Source organism: Phascolarctos cinereus, unplaced genomic scaffold (genome assembly GCF_003287225.1).
Source record: "Phascolarctos cinereus isolate Bilbo 61053 unplaced genomic scaffold, phaCin_HiC Scaffold_3;HRSCAF=262, whole genome shotgun sequence".
Classification (NCBI taxonomy): domain Eukaryota; kingdom Metazoa; phylum Chordata; class Mammalia; order Diprotodontia; family Phascolarctidae; genus Phascolarctos; species Phascolarctos cinereus.
In genome coordinates, this window is record NW_027555736.1 from 158,150,694 (window position 1) to 158,169,363 (window position 18,670).

General features: G+C 33.9%; 1 protein-coding gene across 2 annotated transcripts in view; it reads left to right on the forward strand.

The window, feature by feature from the left end:
* CCPG1 (cell cycle progression 1) overlaps nucleotides 1-18,670 on the forward strand; it is a 53,296-nt gene that overhangs the window by 23,960 nt on the left and 10,666 nt on the right. For both annotated transcript variants that reach the window (XM_020981272.2, XM_078151249.1), the window contains exons 3-7: nucleotides 1,569-1,692; nucleotides 3,998-4,074; nucleotides 4,812-5,016; nucleotides 8,644-8,898; nucleotides 18,325-18,443. In XM_020981272.2, coding sequence (XP_020836931.1) covers nucleotides 1,569-1,692; nucleotides 3,998-4,074; nucleotides 4,812-5,016; nucleotides 8,644-8,898; nucleotides 18,325-18,443 — 780 coding nt within the window. The remainder of the gene's footprint in view (nucleotides 1-1,568; nucleotides 1,693-3,997; nucleotides 4,075-4,811; nucleotides 5,017-8,643; nucleotides 8,899-18,324; nucleotides 18,444-18,670) is intronic.

An 18,670-nucleotide genomic window follows, 5' to 3' on the forward strand; every position in this document is an offset into this window, starting at 1 on the left:
TTGTTAACCTTTCCCTTTTTTTCTACTTCATTGTTAACCTTTCCCTTTTTTCCTACTTCGTTATTAACCCTTCTCTTTTTTCCTACTTAATTCTACTTCTTTACTACGTGTTATGCTGACAGATTTCTATTACAGCTTGTTTTAAAAATATAAATTTGACATGTTAAATTTTAGTTAAATGTTAGTTTTAAGGCTATCTTGCTTGTCTGTCTCCTTCTAAAGTCTTTTATTTTGTGTCTTGAAAAGTGCTTCAGGGTCCTTTTTTTTCTTTCTTTTTGCATTCACTTTTAATTTATTCCTCTCCTTCCCCTCCCACCCAATTAAAACAAGACAAACCCATCTTCATTGAGGCAAATAAGCATAGTCAAACAAAGCAAATCCACACATTGGCTGTATTGGAAAATGTATTTTAGTGTCCATAACCTTTCTGTCAGGACATTAATAGCATGCTTTATCATCATTCTTTTAGAGTTGTGTTTAATTGTTGCATTGATCCAAAGAACTTTTTTTCCCTAACAAACTCATTCCTCTTCCAAAACTTCTTTATTTCTATTGAATGTGCTATCATTCTTCTGGGCTACCAGGTTTCTATCCTTGGCCTTATCCTCAAATCCTCATCATCCTTTACCCCACATTATCAAATCTTGTTTCTTTTTCCATATCTTTTGCCTTGAATCCCTTCTTTCTACTCACACTGCCACCACTTCAGTTCCTGCCCTTGTTATGTTCCACCGAAATTATTGCACTAGCCTCCTAGTTGGTCTCCCTCATTTAAATCTCTCTTTACTCCAGTCTATCCTGCATATTGCTGCCAACGATCTGATCTTGAGATTTCCCTACTCAGTTATGTCCAGTGGCTCCCAGTTGCTTCTAGGACAGGGGTTCTTAACCTGAGGGCTATGAACTTTTTTTATTATTATTTACTATTTCAATGTAATTAGTTTCCTTTGTAATCCTGTGTATTTAAATTTTTGCATAAAATTTATATATTTAAAAACATTCTGAGAGGGAGTCCATAGGATTTATCAGACTGTCAAGGGGTCTGTAACACAAAAAAAGTCTAAGAACCTCAGCTCTAGAATTAAATATAAATTCCTTTGTTTACCTTTTAAAACCTATACAAGTTGGCCCCAGACTCTATTTCCAGCCTCATGGGACACTTCTCCTCCTATACTCTCTTCCTCAAATATGACACTCCATCTTTGATCTCTGTGCTTTTGGCAGTGTCCTTGGAATGCCCTCTTCTATCTCTTCTCCCTCATAGATTCTCTCATTTTTTTCAATACTCTTCTCAAGCACCACTGTCTAGCCAGAGCCTTTTCTACATGCAGTGCTTTCCCTCACTTCCTGTCTAGTGGTTTCTCTCCCAAATTTTCTTGTATTGAACTACTCATTATTTACTTATATTTATTTTCTTTAGATTTATTTTGAATATACTTATATATCTACCTGCCTTCTCCCATTAGAATGAAAGCTCTTTAAAAAAGGAGGGTTGAGTTGCAAAGCAGTTAAATCCAGTTTTAAAGTGATAAGGAACTATTAACATTTCATTCTTGTCACTTTTTTAGGGGTCTGATATAGAAACAGTGAATTCTGAAAATGGTGTAGCAAATGAAAATCCTGAGTTTGCATCAGAAGACTACACAGCTTTAGTGCAAGAGGAGCATCAGGGACAGCCTTTAGGTCAAGAAGGTAAGATGCGTAGAAAAAAATTTCTAAAGAAAACTAAAACTAATAAGTCTAAGTCCTTTTCTGTGATAAACTGGTATCTCTGATGTATGTTAAGACACTAACCCCGTGCCTTCAGAAGGTGGATCACTGCAGATACAGATATAGAATCTACCAACAAGAAGGGGCAGATAGTGGTTCTGATATTGTTTGTTGGGATCTTCTGGCACCTTTGGATGTCTCAGCGTATCATATTACATATGAAACAAATACAATTTTGTTTTAACTGTTGAAACCATTTGCCACTAATGATTTAGAAGCTAAGGATATATAACATTAATCAAAAGAGTTATATTCAATGAACTCTTTTCCAGCCTTTTTTTTTTTTGCTATTTGCTATTCTCCAGTAGACTGATGGGAAGTAGGAAAATATGACTTATTTAAGGTTTATTTTGTATTGAAGTTGTATACTTTTTGAATGTCAGCATTACTCATGAAAATAATCTAAAATATTAATTTGTCATGTTTACAGAGTGAAACAGCTACACTGGTAATTTTTAAAAATATTTTTAATTGTCTTTTGGTTTTGTGTCGTTTAAATTTTTACCTGTATTCCTCTTCTTACCTGCTCATAGATGGCCATCCCATACAATAAATATTTTTTTTTAAAGAAAAAGAGGAAGAAGAAAAAAAATCAAAGCAATGGTAATCTTAAAAAATTAAAGCTTATTTTTCTCTACCACTATGAAGCAGATATATTACAGCTTGTTTCTAAACAGTAACTTAGCAGGAAGTTGTATGGTACCTTATTTATCTTTAAATCTAATGGCTTATTCAGGTTAAGATTGTTATTCTAATAGGGAAATGTTTGGACAGGGAAGAATGTTCCAAAAAGAACAATGGGATTTTAAAACAAAAACAAGAAATAGCACATTTTAGCCCTTTCCCTAACTACGCTGGAGTCAAGGGCAGAAAAGTATACAGCAGTAAAATTTTCTTTTTTTAAAGTTAATTAATTTTTAGTTTTCAGCGTTCACTTCCATAAGATTTTGAATTCTAAATTTTCTTCCCCTTCCTGTCCTCTCCCCTCCCCAAGATGGCATACAGTTTGATATAGGCTCTACATATACATTCATATTAAACATATTTTCACATTAGTTGTTTTGTGAAGATGAATTAAAACCAATGGGAAAAACCATGAGAAAGAAAAAAAGAAAGCAAATAGTATGCTTCAATCTGCATTCAGACTCCATAGTCTTTTTCTGGATGTGGATAGCATTTTCCATCATGAGTCTTTAGGAGTTGTCTTGGATCCTTGCATTGCTGAGAAGAGCTAAGTCTGTCAGAGTTAGTCATCGCACAGTGTTGCTGTTAACCGTGTAAAACGTTGTCCTGGTTCTGCTCACTTCACTCCACATTAGTCCATACAAGTCTTTCCAGGTTTTTCTGAAGTCTGCCTGCTCATCATTTCTTATAGCACAGTAGCGTTCCATTCCATTCATATACCACAATTTGTTCAACCATTCCCCAGGTGATGGGCACCCCCTTAATTTCCAATTCTTGGCTACTACAAGAAGAGCTGCTAAAGTTTTTGTACATGTGGGTCTTTCCCCCATTTTTATGATCTCTTTGGGATACAGCCCTAGAAGTGCTATTGCTGGATCAAAGGGTATGCACATTTTTATAGCCCTTTGGATATAGTTCCAAATTGCTCTCCAGAATGGTTGGATCATTTCACAACTCCACCAACAATGCATTAGTGTTCCAATTTTCCCACATCTTCTCCAACATTTATCATTTTCCTGTTTTGTCATGTTGGCCAATCTGATAGGTGTGAGGTGGTACTTGAGTTGTTTTGATTTGCAGTTCTCTAAGCAGTAGTGATTTAGAGCATTGTTATATGACTATAGATAGCTTTAATTTCTTCATCTGTAAACCAGCAATAATATTTTCACAAGAGGTCTTTATGATGAGTTCCTCATTTACAGATGAAGTAACTGAGGTCCAGAAGAGGTAAATTTAAAATCCAATAATCTTGTCACTCTAACATTTTATTTGAATTGAAATAAATGTTTAAAAATCTTAATGTTTTAATAAATATTTAAAACACTAAAACATAAACATTTAAAAATTATGGTACTTTTAGTAATTACTCTGTAAACGCATCTTTTCTTTCAAAGATATTTCATTTTGTGTTAGTCCATATTTGAAATTGGCTATATTAGAACTATGCCTTTATTGGCATAATTTGTGTGGTAATCTACAGGAAACTGATCAAGGCATTTTAAAATAAAGGAATAACTTGTGATTTATCTTTGTTCTGTATCAGGAAATAGTGAAGATGGTACAGTGTTAATGGGAGAAACTACTTATCTAGCTTTGGAAGAAGCCAACTCAGTCCTTGAGGTAAATTTCAGTGATTCCCATTTCCTTTGTGGTTAAATGCTGAACAAGATTTCTTTTTCTTTTACTTAATACTTTATGAGTTAAAATTATTTTTAGCATTCTTTTAAAAAAAAATTGAGTTCCAAATTCAATCCCTCCCTTTCTTCCTTCCTGCCTGAGACAGTAAGCAGTCTGATGTAGGTTATACATGTGCAGTCATTTAAAACATTTCCATATGTCATGTTGGGAAAGAAAACTGAAACCAAAAAAGAAAAGAAAGAGAGTGAAAAATAGTATGCTTCAGTCTGCATTCAGACTCCATCATTTCTTTCTCTGGAGGCAGATAGCATTTTTCATCATGAGTCCTTTCGGATTGCCTTTGATCATTGTATTTGAGAATAGCTAGGGTATTCACAGTTGTTCATTGTATAATATTGCTTTTATTGTATACGATGTTCTCCTGGTTCTGCTTACTTTAGTCTGCATCAGTTCATGTAAGTTGTTTCAGATTTCTTTGAAGTCATCGTGCTCATCATTTCTTACAGTATAATGATATTCCATTATAATCATATACCATAACATCTTCAGCCATTCCCCAGTTGATGGGCCTCTCCATCAGTTCTTATCTAGTACAAAAATAGCTGCTACAAATACCCTTGTATCTCTCTCCCCTGGGGATGATAAGTATTTAGGTATCTAATATATATGCAGTACTGTATGAAGTATGCTAATTTATAATACTTGTGATTCTTCTTCAGACAGAGAGAGAAAAGTCACCTGATGACAATGTCTATTTTGGGGCTATCAGTGATGATTCTGACATCGTTACCCTTGAACCACCTAAGTTGGAAGAAATTGGAGCACAAGAAGAAGTTATAATTGTTAAGGACGTTCAGGGTCCTGAAGATTTTAACTTAGGCTCTTCCTCTAGTAGCCAGTATACATTCTGTCAGCCAGATACTGGTAAGAACTTTACAAAGATAAAGGATCTGTGAATATGAGCCTTTAGATCTCCGGCCAAACTTTACATAACTTTCTGTTTCAAATTCTCAGGTACTAGGTTGTTGAAGGAAGAGCGTTATATTAAGTGCAGTAAGAAAGTTGAACCTTTCAAGTCTTGCCTCTGACACACCCTGGTTCTGTGATTCTATTCAATTTGCTTAATCTCGGTGTCCTGGGCAACTCTCTAAGACCATGTGAACTATATAGAGCAAGTGCCAATCTGCACTGGGGAGGGAGTTTCCATTGGGAGTTCTATATGCCTATGTGGCATATGGCCTATTCTGAAAAAAAAATAGTAGGACCTTAGAGTATTATTTTATTGATATATATATTTTCAAGTGACATCAGATAGGACATGTAGTAGATATGCCAAATACTTCAAAAAAAAGTGACATTTTTCAAACTTAACTCTAGGAAATGAGAGGAAGAATTTAAGATAGCACTTTGGAATCCAGAAAATCTAGTAATTCACTAATATTGCCTGTGGAAAAAGATAGGTAGTTTGTTATGATTATTTTTCTCATCAGTGAGCCATGACTGTACAATTGTACCCCATTATTTATAAGCCACAACTCTAAGGCTTGCTAATTCTTAACCTGTATGTAATGGAACAACATTATTTGAAGGTTTATTATACATTTAACACAAAATAGGCAAACACAACTAGGAACAAAGGAAAAATGATGACATATGAAACTGTGAACTAAATTTACAGTTTTGAAAATGTATGTTATTTTTAATAAGGTAACAAAGTTATCCTCTTTGTTTTCATATCCCTTTCTAAACTTTTCTTGCTTTTATTCCTTTTGTTATTGGTTACGGAGTTGTTATCAGTGTATGTATTGTTCTTTGGTTCTTTTTTTTTATTCTGCATCTCTTCCTCTTATGTCCTATTTTTTGAATTATGTATATTTATCATTTCCTGTGAGATATATATATATATATATATATATATATATACATACCATTAATATATAATGGAGTTTTAAAGTTTGCAAAGTGCTTACAACATGTCATTTGATCCTTATAACAAAGAAGGATGGTATGTTCCCTCATTTTATTTACAGTTGAGAAAATTGAGGTTCAGAGAAGTAAAGAAATTTTGCCTGTGGTTACAGAGAATAGCTAAGGAATACAAGATGCTGGGTTTCAACCCAAGTCTTTTTGGATTCCAAATAGTGTTCTTTCCACTACATTATGTAGACACAAGTGGTCAGCTTTTCCCAATTGTTGGAAGCTTGGTTTTTTTTTTTTTCCAGTTTTTGGTATCCTGAATAGTGCTGTTATAATTTTGTACAGATAAGGTTTTTTTTCCTTGTCAGTAATAATCCTGTTGGCATCAGGAATGACAAACATCTTTCTCAGTTATGTGTTCACCAAATATCGCCATGGTGTCAATAATAGTCTTTCCATTTTTTGTATGAATTTTTGTAGAAGTTGGTGAAGGTGAACCAGAAACAGTAGAATAAGGTTAAGAAATACTTAGTGATATCTTAGCATCTGTGGAAGTGTTATAGAAATCAGTGATTTAGTGTCTGTGGTGGTGGTGTATTTTTGGTCATATGTATAATAAAGAAGTAGAAGAATGAGTAATGACCTAGTTAAATGCTGTAGTACAATAGATTAAATTTTAATGTTGTGACACTTTTCCAAAGTAAATCCAAATCTTTCCTTTTTATTCTTTATAACAAAGGCTTAAAAGTATCTTTTTCTTGTTTATTCGCAAAAGAGAGGTGGTGGGAGAAGCTGTGGAAGATTCCAGAGTACATAAGGGTCTGGAATGATCAACTGAAACACCGTGTTCCAAGCCAGCTCTTTGAAGGTGGCGTGACTAACTCTGATCAGCTTCTGTAGAGCTGAATGTAACCAGTCACATTTATTGAGTGCTTTAAAGGCCCAGTTGTGCTCTGTGATACTAAAAGAAGTGTTCAGAATTATCCCTATTTAAAAAAAAAACCAAACTCCACAGTGTGGCTTAAGCTTTTTGCATGTCATTGAGTTGCTTAAATTTTATGCATTGGACCAGTTAAAGTTCAAAATCCATTTTATCAGCCAGTGGCTTTAGCTGTCATTTTGCTTGGGTTGTAGAGCAAAGCAGTGTTAGATGAAATAGATTTTGAATGATGAAGTGTGTGGCTTGTGCTGTCTGAAATAGTTTAGACTGGCCTTTTAGCAAGCAGTGCAAATGCTGACATACAACAGAAAATTATTTTACATCTGTTCAGTTACAGTTAGAAAATGATTCTTAATATTGCTTTGACCTCTTTAACAATAAGTACAGGAGTCTGAATTTACATGATTCATTCAGAGTATGACCATGACAGCCTTTATTTTAAATAAGGATTTGCTTTCAATTCTGTCTTTGCCCATGAAAATAGAACTCAAGTGGATGTGTTCCTTGGAGATGATATATTAAAAAATTGCCATTGGAAAACTGACTTGACCTTTATGTTCTTATTTCACTCTACTTTTTCTTGGTCATGTAAAAATTAAGAATGTTTATCTGTACCTTTTATCTCTGTGTTAGTTTTTGTAATTCTGAGAATTAACTGAATCTATATGATCTACCTTGGAAAAGTATTGCGTAAAAAACAGATTGGCTGTGGCATGACTATTACTCTTATTGCATAGACAGCTTAATTATGTAATGCATGAATATTTATTTTGGAACTCATTTTCTCAAATTTAAGTTCATGATTTATTCTTCCCCTAATTGATATTTCTCCTTACTGGATTGTGGACATTATTTTTCATGTAGTTTCGCCTTAAGTTTATGACAGTCTGCTGTTACTGATCACATTGAAGTGTTGATTCATTGAATTGAAACTCAGGAGGAAAAAGAAGTGTGACTATATGATGGGGAAGTATCTGGAAAATAAAAGTAACAGTCACTTGAGTAGAGACCTTTTAAGTTCATGTAGCTTTCCTTTGGAAATCTAGATTACTTTATTTCCATTTGTAGATTTATAATTATCATGTGCTGCTACCTTACAGAAGAGCTATTTCTAATATTGAAATACTGCTTTTTCCCTTCTGCTGATATCTGCTAATTGGTAAAATTATATTTGTTTAATAAGAGTAGGAAATTTAGGGAAGGTTTTTCTAGTTTCTGATAAACATATAAATGTCCTGGCCTTGACAATGGAATGATGGAAATGAAGTGTGCACTGTCTGCACCCTGTAAATTTGTTGGGTATGTATCTAGTGGTACATTTTTTCCTGCATTTTAAGTTGTCTCTAAGTTTGTCTTTCCTGGAGATCAAACTGACAAAGTGTTTTCAGTTTACTTCTGAATTAACACAATTTATAAACTTTATTCCTATTGGAGAGCTCACAGTAGACTAGAATGGAATGATTACTTTTGCACAAATGGGAAATGGAACAAAGAATGTGCCTGGAGTCAGTGAATTTGTGTATCTAGAGGATACCTCTTCCCTCTAATCCTGAACATCCCCTTCTGGGAATACACATGGAATACATATGTCAAAAATCAAGCATCATATAGTACTTTTCAGTGCTAGATGTTGTGGGAAAATTTTTAGAACTATTTTTCACATCTTGTAAAAATTTATTTTTAAATTTTAATAGTATTTCCATCTCGGCCTATGGATGACGAGTCCAGTAGTGATGAAACAAGTCATCAGCCCAGTCCTGCAATGAGAAGACGACGTGCTAGAAAGAAGACAATTTCTTGCTCAGAATCTGAGGATAGACCACCTAATGAACACGAATCTGACTGTCCCAAGGAACAGGTGCACCAGCGCCACTTCAGTAGCAGCCTGAACAAATGTATTATTCTGGCTTTGGTGATTGCAGTCAGCATGGGTTTTGGACATTTCTATGGTAAGAGTTAAGAATTAGTCTGTTATTATGGGCAGGCTGATAATGCAACAGATAGATCAGTGTACTAAGGCCAGGCCTGTGTCCTGCTTAGTGATTCTATGATTAATTAGATGAATTAATGTGGTTATGATACTTAAGCTTCTTGGGCTTTGTTCTCCTGTAAAATAGGATAATACCTATTGATAATACTTATATTTGTGTGTGTGTATGTGTGTATATGTATGTGTATATATATATATATATATATTTTTTTTGTCTGTGTGTACACACATGGACATACACCTACATAAAACCTCTCTCCCAGGGTTAATGTGATAGAATGGCCCAAATGATAGATGTGCCATGAAAAGTATTAAGTATTATACATATAAGGGCTTTTTAGTATTTTCATTGTATTTTATAAAAAGATATTTGTCCTTTTTTAGGTAGGATTAAAAATACAGATTTTTACTATGATGCTGACTGCAATATTATGAGCAAAATAATTATTATAGTAACTATTAGTAATTAAATGAGTCATCCTAGCATCATGCCCTTGAGAATAGTGAGAAGATCATGAAATGTTTGTAAACTGCTTTTGAGACATTTAACTGAAATTTACATTTGAAATCTCAAACTGTTACCTATTTCTTACTGTTTATGCATAATTATTATATTTTGGCTATTGCTGTTGGTATGGTTTCATAAAATTTAGAATGTTTTCTTATTCCCTATATTTTAATATATCATTGGTGTTCCAATGCACCAAGTTGCTCATAAAGTGCATAGCATCTATAATTTAAGTCAAACAGTGGAGGAAACTTCTTGATCACTTATCCCTTTCTCTTAGGGTACTATTGTAAGCATAACTATTCTGCTTAGCATTTTATGTGTGTTCTAACAATCAGTTTATATGGCATCTTAAAATTTACAAGTGCTTCCCTCCCTCATTTTGTGAGGTGTAGGTCGTACAATTATTAATCTCATTTTACAGCAAAAGGGCATGGAGGTTCAGAGAAGGTAAGTGACCTTCCTCAAGGTTACATAGCTAATAACTGAGAGATAAAATTTAAACAGTTATTTTAATTTCATTACATTGTATTGCCTCTCCCAAACAAAGAAGAGAAAGGTTCAAAGTGCTGCACACTGTCTCCTCTAACATTTTGGAGTCTTTGGCAAAGAATTCGGATGTAGTCAGAGGGCTGTTAAACAAAGGTGGGGAAATTTTGGGAAAAGATAGTACTGACAGAAGGGGGTTGAATTTCCAAAAAGAGCTCTTTTGGAAAGGATATGACTATTAACTTTACTAATGTTTATATCCAATCTGCACTTAATTTGGAACCATATTTTCAGTTTACCAGGTATTCTAAAATTTTGCTCTGTCAGATCTCAAGTGCCTTTTCATAGGGTGTTGGGGGAGGTTAGTCTGCTTCTTTTGTGGTTGGTTTAGTTTTCTTTACATTCTTATCCTGTCAGCACAACAAAAATAAGTGGCTGCCAACAAGCTATGGAAAGACATTTTTGGCAGGTCCAGTTGTAATGGACTGAAGTAGACTTTATTAATTATTTCACAGTTGTAAATCTTTGTTATATCAATTCCTGATTTTCAAGAAACTGTAGCTTCAAAATTGCCATAACTTTTATAATATAGATAATCAGATAGGATAGCAGATTAACTATTTCTATTCAAAGAATGAACAGATTCCAAAGTGAAGTTGTCCTTTATTGAAACATGCCTATTAGATAGCTTTTCAATGTGCTTAACAAGAAATACTTCCTAAGATAAAAGCCAAGAAAATACTGCCTGCCCCCTCCAATGGCAGCTAAAGTAATTTGAAGTTGTGTTGTTAGGAAATAAACAGATACTATTTGAATTATCAGAAAAACTTTATGTAGTGCTAATAAGACAAATGATATACTCCTAGTTCCTCAGTGTATTGATAGATTGCTACATATCCCTGAGGGTTAATTTCTTTTTTTAAATTTTTTAAATTTTTTTGAGTTTATTTGTTTTTTATTTTTTTTTCACTTCCACAAGTTTTTGAGTTCCAAATTTCTCACCCCTCCCCCCACCCCAAGATGGCATGCATTCTGAATACCCCTTCCCCTGGTCTGCCTTCTGTTCTATCTCTCCCCCCTCCCTTCTCTTATCCCCTTTTCCTTCTATTTTCCTGTAGAGCAGGATAGACTTCTGTACCCCCATTTCCTATATTTCTTATTTCCCAGTTGCATGTGAAAACATTTTTTTAAAGCATGTGTTTTTAAAACTTTGAGTTCCAAATTTTCTCCCTTCCTCCCTCCCCACCCACCCTCATTGAAAAGGCAAGCAACTCAATATAGGTTGTACATGTGCAGTTATGCAAAACACTTCCTTAGTAGACATGTGAAAAACTAACTCTATTTCCCTTAATCCTATCCTGCCCTCCCATCTATTCTATTCTTTCTTTTGACCCTGTCCCTCCTCAGAAGTATTTACTTCTGATTATGAGGGTTAATTTCTTATAGATGCCTCTTAGTATGTTGATGTCATTATGCCCACCTATTGTGAATTTTCAAAGGGACAAATAGAAATAGGCTTCCAGATGGTTACTCATATAGCACTTTTCAATAGGGAGGGGAAATGTATGTAAGCTAATCTTTTTTTTTCTGGATATTTCATCTATATTCAACATAATACTAACACTACTTTATTAACAAAAAACAAAATTTATATATATTTTGCTATAAAGCTACAGTCAAATATTCTCATCTTTTACTTCCAGTATTTAGCTTAAAAGTTATATCCTTCTGTTAAAATTATTGTATAACAAATATTTCCTAGCCCAGTGAATGACCAATCTTGAGCATTTCAAGCTATTAGAATTTAGTACAATATTACAATTTGAATACTCAGTTGGAGTTTTTTATAATGGTCTATGAACAGCATAGGTCAAATTAGTCATAGCTGTCATTTTCATAGTGCTTTAAGGTTTGCAAAGCACTTTACACATTATTTTATATTTTATATATGTATGTGTAGAGAGGGTAGATTGGTATAGTGTATTCGAGAAGATCTGGGTTCAAATTCTACCTCTCACACAAGCTTTATGCCCCTTATCTCCACAGCCTCCCATAACTCACCCTTTATGTGCCTCAGGCAGCTCCCTTGGAATTACTAAAATCACATAGTTTCACTGGGATTTGTGTTGGAGGAAGGAGTTTTCACACTGGAACTTCTTCCCACTAGAATTCTTGTTCCTTTGATCTCATGCCTAGAATATCCCTCTTTCCCCTCTTTAATTCCTATTCATCCTTTAAAGTCCAGCTCACATAATTATTCCTCCAGAAAGCCTTCCCTAGGCTCTTCTCCCTCCCTCACCCCCAAATCATTACTGACAATTTCCATCGCTTCCATCCTCTGAAGGTATCCCCCTCAGAGACTTCATATGTTTTCATGTGTGTGTATGTTTGTGTATATAAAATTGTTTTAAAAGTTAATTGATGGACTTATTGGTTTTTATTTGAATAAAATGTTGTCTTTCCACAGGTAAACCTGCAGGTAATAAGAAATATCTTTTATTCTCTTGCTTAAAGAAAAATTTAATACCAGAAAATATCAAAGTTAATGATTAACTCTAGTGGCATTAAATACCCACATATTGCATGGCCTTTGAGCATTTGGTAAAAAAATTAAAAAAACTTAGAAAGAAAAGATATCTGTTCATTGACAACTCTTTATTATTAAAAAATACTATAAAAATGATATTTCAGTACTTAGGAGTGATAAAACATTCACATCTACCTGTGTACTTTCTACACTAATCTATTCAGAGTAACTATAATAAGATGTGGCAACTGATTTTTCTGTAATTATGTCATGTGCTCCTAAATTGCTTTTTTGGTGATGATAGTATGAGGATAACTATAATGTAATGAGTGTAATATAAAGTAATGAGTGACTTAAAAAAAATACCAGAACTTATAAAGTGTTGCTCTTCAAAGTAATTACTCCTGGGAGACTGTATATGTATTCCAATACTGTCGCAATTGCTCTTTGAAGTTATCTTTAGAGACAGTTTGAGCACTCAGAAAACAGACAAAACAAATAAATCCAGTACTTTTAGTTTTATCATTGGGCTTAAACAGTGTATGACCTAGATAGATTATCCATGAATATGGATATGTAGCCATAATTATTCCTCCAGAATTTTTTTTTCTGGATATTCAACATAATACTAACACTACTTTATTAACAAAAAACAAAATTTATATATATTTTGCTATAAAGCTGCAGTCAAATATTCTCATCTTTTACTTCCAATATTTAGCTTAAAAGTTACATCCTTCTGTTAAAATTATTGTATAACAAATATTTCCTAGCCCAGTGGCTATATTCAAAAATCAAATTCATGCTCAAAAGGGCAAACATTTGAATATCTGTTGTGAATGTTCTAAATAACATTCTACAGTCTGTGCAGACTGTTCCAGAAAAGGAGTTCCAAAAATATTTTTAGTCCAGTGGCAATATCATTGGAACAGATAATGTACCCTCAAGAATTACTTTCAATGAAATACACAGTTGGATGTAGAAAGTTCTGGTGTATTTAGGCACATAAATGCATAATCCCACCCAAACTCTCTAATATAATCTTACTTGGTCTGAATGTAGGATATATCCCCAAAATAAAGTCTTTGAAATGAAGAAAAAAAGTACAGTTGTACACTGAAAATTAATGCCATGTAAGTCCACATTTGAATTGTATACAAGCCACATTGATGGGGAAGAATGTGGCTTATGTTCCTTGCCTGTATTTTATTCACATCTTGTATGTTTAACATGATCATAGATGGAATTACTAAATATTTAAATTTTTAGTCTCTTTCCTTTCAGTTCTCACAGCCCTCCAAAAGGTTACTAATTAACTTCTAATCCAGTGGGTTTAGCCCATACCTTCCTTGACCATAGTTAGAAGAAACATGTGTTATTACTGATCATCTTCTTTTTGATAATCTATCTTCCCATGGCTTAATTTGTGTCCTTCAATATTCTACACTTGGCCCTCATCTTTTTCCTACACTCTCACCTTTGTTGATGCTGTCTACTCTGATCTTAGTCATTACCTTTCATACACACACACACACACACACACACACAGAGTATATGTGTGTATATATGTATAGATATATATATTTCAGATCTATATCCAACCTATTTCCAGAACTAAATTCCATATTTCTAACTTTCTACTGGATAGTTCCATCTGTATACCTAAGTAGCACCTCAAATTCAACATATCCCACCACAGCAAAATTTCACAAATTTCACAGTACTAGGTTCATGCAAAGATATGAAATATATATATATAGGAAGTAGTCTCCAGTATCTTGGAGCATATAGCGTAATCCAGGTATAAGACATACATACTTAAATCAAGGTTCTGTGATTGCATCAGTTTGGATGGTTTCTCATAAGATACGATTTATATTCCATCCTTTACTGCCCATTGTGTGTGACTTTTGTCTGTTGTCCTATGAATTCTCCATAGTGTAGTCTACCCAGTGCATTAGAGGCTTTCCTCACTTTTTCTTCATAGATACTAGTGAGTACTTGGGCTATCGATTTGCCATCCCTCATCTTCTCTACGTGAGTGGCCAATGTTCTTTTTCTATCATACATTTTCCTTATAACATCCTGAAATCTTGTTTTTCAAAATTCTTCATTTGTGATATATTGCAGCCTGCTTATACCCACCAGGCGCCTTCTCCATTACCCTCTGAGTGATAGTAATTTTCGATTCTTTGGATACTGTCTTCATGTCTCAGTTATAAAATAAGACATACATAGATAATTCTAATAAAGAAAAGTATTAGGCCTGAGGAGGATTGTCATTGTCATTACTGATTAGAGTATGGGGAGAAAAGTCCTCAGGAAAGACTTTAATAGGGTAAGAATGATGTGGGTGGGACTTTAAATGATAAGTTTAAACAATAGAAATTTGAAAGGGGAAAGAAGGGCATTTGAGGCCTATAGAAAATGACCCCTTATTCTCATTTTTATTAATAAATAGGATTAAATTTGACAAACATTTGTTAAACTTCTATGTGCAAGACATTGTGTTAAAGGAAGGGAAGGGGAGAACGGAATAAGCATTTATTAAGTACTAATAGCACAGTAGTAAATGCTGTAAAACATCTCAGTGCAGAAACAAACAAACAAAAAGTCCCTGATTTCAGTGAACTTACGGGATTTAGAATTGAAAGTATTCTTGGAGATCATCCTCCAGCATTTTAGGTAAGAAAATTGAGGCCCACAGAGACTGGCCCAAGATTACACAGGTATTAAGTAGCAAAGCCAATCATTGCTCCTCTGACTGCAGAGGTGGGTTGTTTTTGTTTGTTTGTTTGTTTTGGTATGACATGCTGCTTCCCCCTAATCCAGTCCTTTAAAAATTGAAATAAGAAAATAATGAAAAAGAATCTATTATTATTAACGGGGAGTTGGCATGATGTAATTGAAAGAATGCTTGACTACAGGACAATATACCTAGGTTTTATGCCTCTGTGATGTATGTAACATGTGCTCTATGAAGAGCACATGTAACTTCATTTCTCTGGTCCTTGGTGTTCTCACATCTCAAATGAAGGGGCTGGTTAGGCTGAATAATCTCTAATCTCATGTTCAGCTTCAGTTTTAAGTAAATATGTATTGTTATAGCATAAAATATGAGTTTTCCCTTTCATTATGGGACAAAATGTTAAAAGGATGGAAATAGTTTTTTTCTAAGCGAAGTTGATAGTTTTGGGGGGTATAAAAGGATGTCAGAAGCAAAAGAATGGTAATAGATGACATTTTAGATGTTTTTGTGCTGGAAAAGGTAAATGAAAAATCAGTTTTACTTGAATAGTATTAAACTTTTTACATGACTTGTTAATATGTCTCTTCTGGCATTTTTATTTAGGTCTTTTTACTAAGATATATCAGAATTTTTTGCTTTTCTCTATTACTTTATTTTATTACTCTCTATCCTTTAAAAAATTAAGAAAAATATTAATGAAAATAGGAGTCAGTTACTGATGTAACATCTTGTTGCTTCCTGCAAAAGCATCTAGTTTGTGATAATTGCATCATATAAAATTTAGAAGATTAAAAACGAGTTGTTTACCAAATGCATTTTTTACTCTATTAAATTGTGCTTTTTTTTGGTATGCATGAAGCATGTAGCGGCATGTATGTAGCATGTATGTCTAAGAAGTTTGCATAGTATATTTTAAAGTAGATAATATGTCAGCTTTTATTTAGTCTAAGCTCTTTCTTTTAAGAGGACAGCAGAGCTGTGGCTTTCGTAAGAGTCCCTTAAAGCTCTGCTTACATGGGGTCCTGCCAAAATTAACTTTAAAAGTAGAATTGTGATAATATTTGGTGGTTTTTCTCCTTTCCCTATTTTTAGGCTGTATCCATAACATATACAATATAGAAAAATAGAACTGAAAATTAAATTTCACTTATTTCCATTTCTGTTCATGGCTTATATTGCAAACAGATGACATGCATACCTCAGAGATAATTCGGGTTTGGTTCCAGACCACGACAATATAGCAAATATCACAATAAAAGCGAGTCACATGCGTTTTTTGTTTCCCAGTACATATATGTTATGTTTATACTAAGCTGTAGTCTGTTAAGTGTGCAGTAGTATTATGTCTAAAAAAATGCACATAACCTTAATTTAAAAATATTTTATTACTAAAAATGCTAACCATCACCTGAGCCTTCAGTGAGTCATAATTTTTTTTGCTGGTGGATGGTCTTGCCTTGATGTTGCTGGCTGCTGACTGATGAGGGTGGCAGTTGTTGAAGGTTAGGGTGTCTGTAGCAATTTGTTAAAATAAGACAACAATGAAGTTTACCTCATCCCAGTCTTCCTTTCACTTTAACACCTGGAGGCCATTGTAGGGCTGTTACTTGGCCCAGTTTCAATATTGTTGTGTCTCAGGGAATTAGGGAGAGCAGAGGAGAGGGTGAGAGATGGGAGAATGGCCATTCAGTGGAGCAGTCAGAACACACGCAACATTTGTTTGATAAAGTTTGGTGCCTCATATGGGCACGGTTCATGGTGCCTCAAAATAACATATTAATAAGGAAAAAGTTTGAAATATTGAGAAAATTAGCAAAATATGACGCAGAGATACAGCATGAGTATGTGTTGGAAGAATGGCGTCAATAAACTTGCTCAATGCAGGGTTGCTACAAACCTTCAATTTTAAAAAAAAAGCAATCTCTACAAAGTGCAGTAAAGCAAAAGTACAGTAAAACAAGGTATGCCTGTACAAGACTGAACTTTGTGAGCCCCATTTTCTGCCTATGTAAAAGGGGAGCAATACTATTTTCTTCCTCACAGAGGTTTTCAAAAACAAAACACTCCAGAATGGAACCCTGTAAGTTGTTAGAGTTTTCCTTTAGTTTTGTTGTCATAAAAAAAAATAAACCTCACTCTCCTGTGTTGGTGTACATGAAAAGTTAATGACATTTAACTGAGCTTATTCTCTTTTGTCACTGATCAACATTTAATCATTCAATAACCTCATTTATCCCGATGCCAAGCTACCAAAAGCTCAGATAATTAGAATTTTTCAAGTACTGCAGTCTGACATACACATTTAAAAAAAATCTTTATGATGAATTTAAACAGATGAGCATTTCAATATATTCAAAACTGATGAAAAATAACTGTGTATAAAGTCAACTTTGTTGACAGTTTAAGTCTATCTTAAACTTAACATGATAATAACAAAACCTGCCTGTGCTCCCTATTTAATACACAAAGAACAGAAGGAAGGTTTATTTCACTGATTCCTCCCCCACTTTTTTGCAGTTATTACCCACAGACTATATTCCTTGCTACAAATAGCTCTCTTGTAGCAATAAAAACAGTCAAGCAAAATCAGAAATAAAAAACGCAGCGCATTGTTCATGTCTGCACATGTGCTGATAGTAGAGTTCGTAATGGCGATTATGAGGTATAAAATCCTCCAGTGTCTTCTTAATTAAATATTAAATTATGCTCAGCATACTTTTAGTAATTATTATAATTCTTTTGAAAATTGTGAATTACAGGGTACATTAACATTTAGTTTACTAGGGATAGCTAGGTAGTGCAGTAGATAGAGCACCAGCCCTGGAGTCAGGAGGATCTGAGTTCAAATCTGGCCTCAGACACATAACACTCACTAGCTGTGTGACTCTGGGCAAGTTACTTAACCCCAATTGCCTCACCAAAAAAACCAAACCAATAAAAAAAAAACATTTAATTTACTAAGACACCAAATTTTCCCCCAACAGTCTGGGTAAATGGGATTTTACTGTCCTTTGGGTGAAATAGTTGACTTTTAAAATGAAAAATGCATTTATAAATTATAAAGTTTTCTTTGACTTATTTATAAAGAAGAATTTAATAAATATTGTTTTAGGTACCATTCAGATTCAAAAACGTCAGGAACTAGTCAGAAAGCTACATGCTGAAGAGTTGAATGGTATGAAGGATTATCTTTACCGATGTCAGCAAGAACAAGGGTCTTCTGGTGATAAGGTGGGTATTAATGTTTCCTCTAAATTTTTTAAAATTTATGAGCATGCTACATAAACAACTTTTGAAGATAGAGCATTTGCAAATAGGACTGACATAATATAGTAAAACAAAATTCAGTTTATATAATCATTATACATCTTGGTAATTAGATAAGTACTTTGTTGACTAATTAGCATAGGAAACATTGCCTTCACATGCCTCAGTTGTCTACATAAGACTAGTACAGT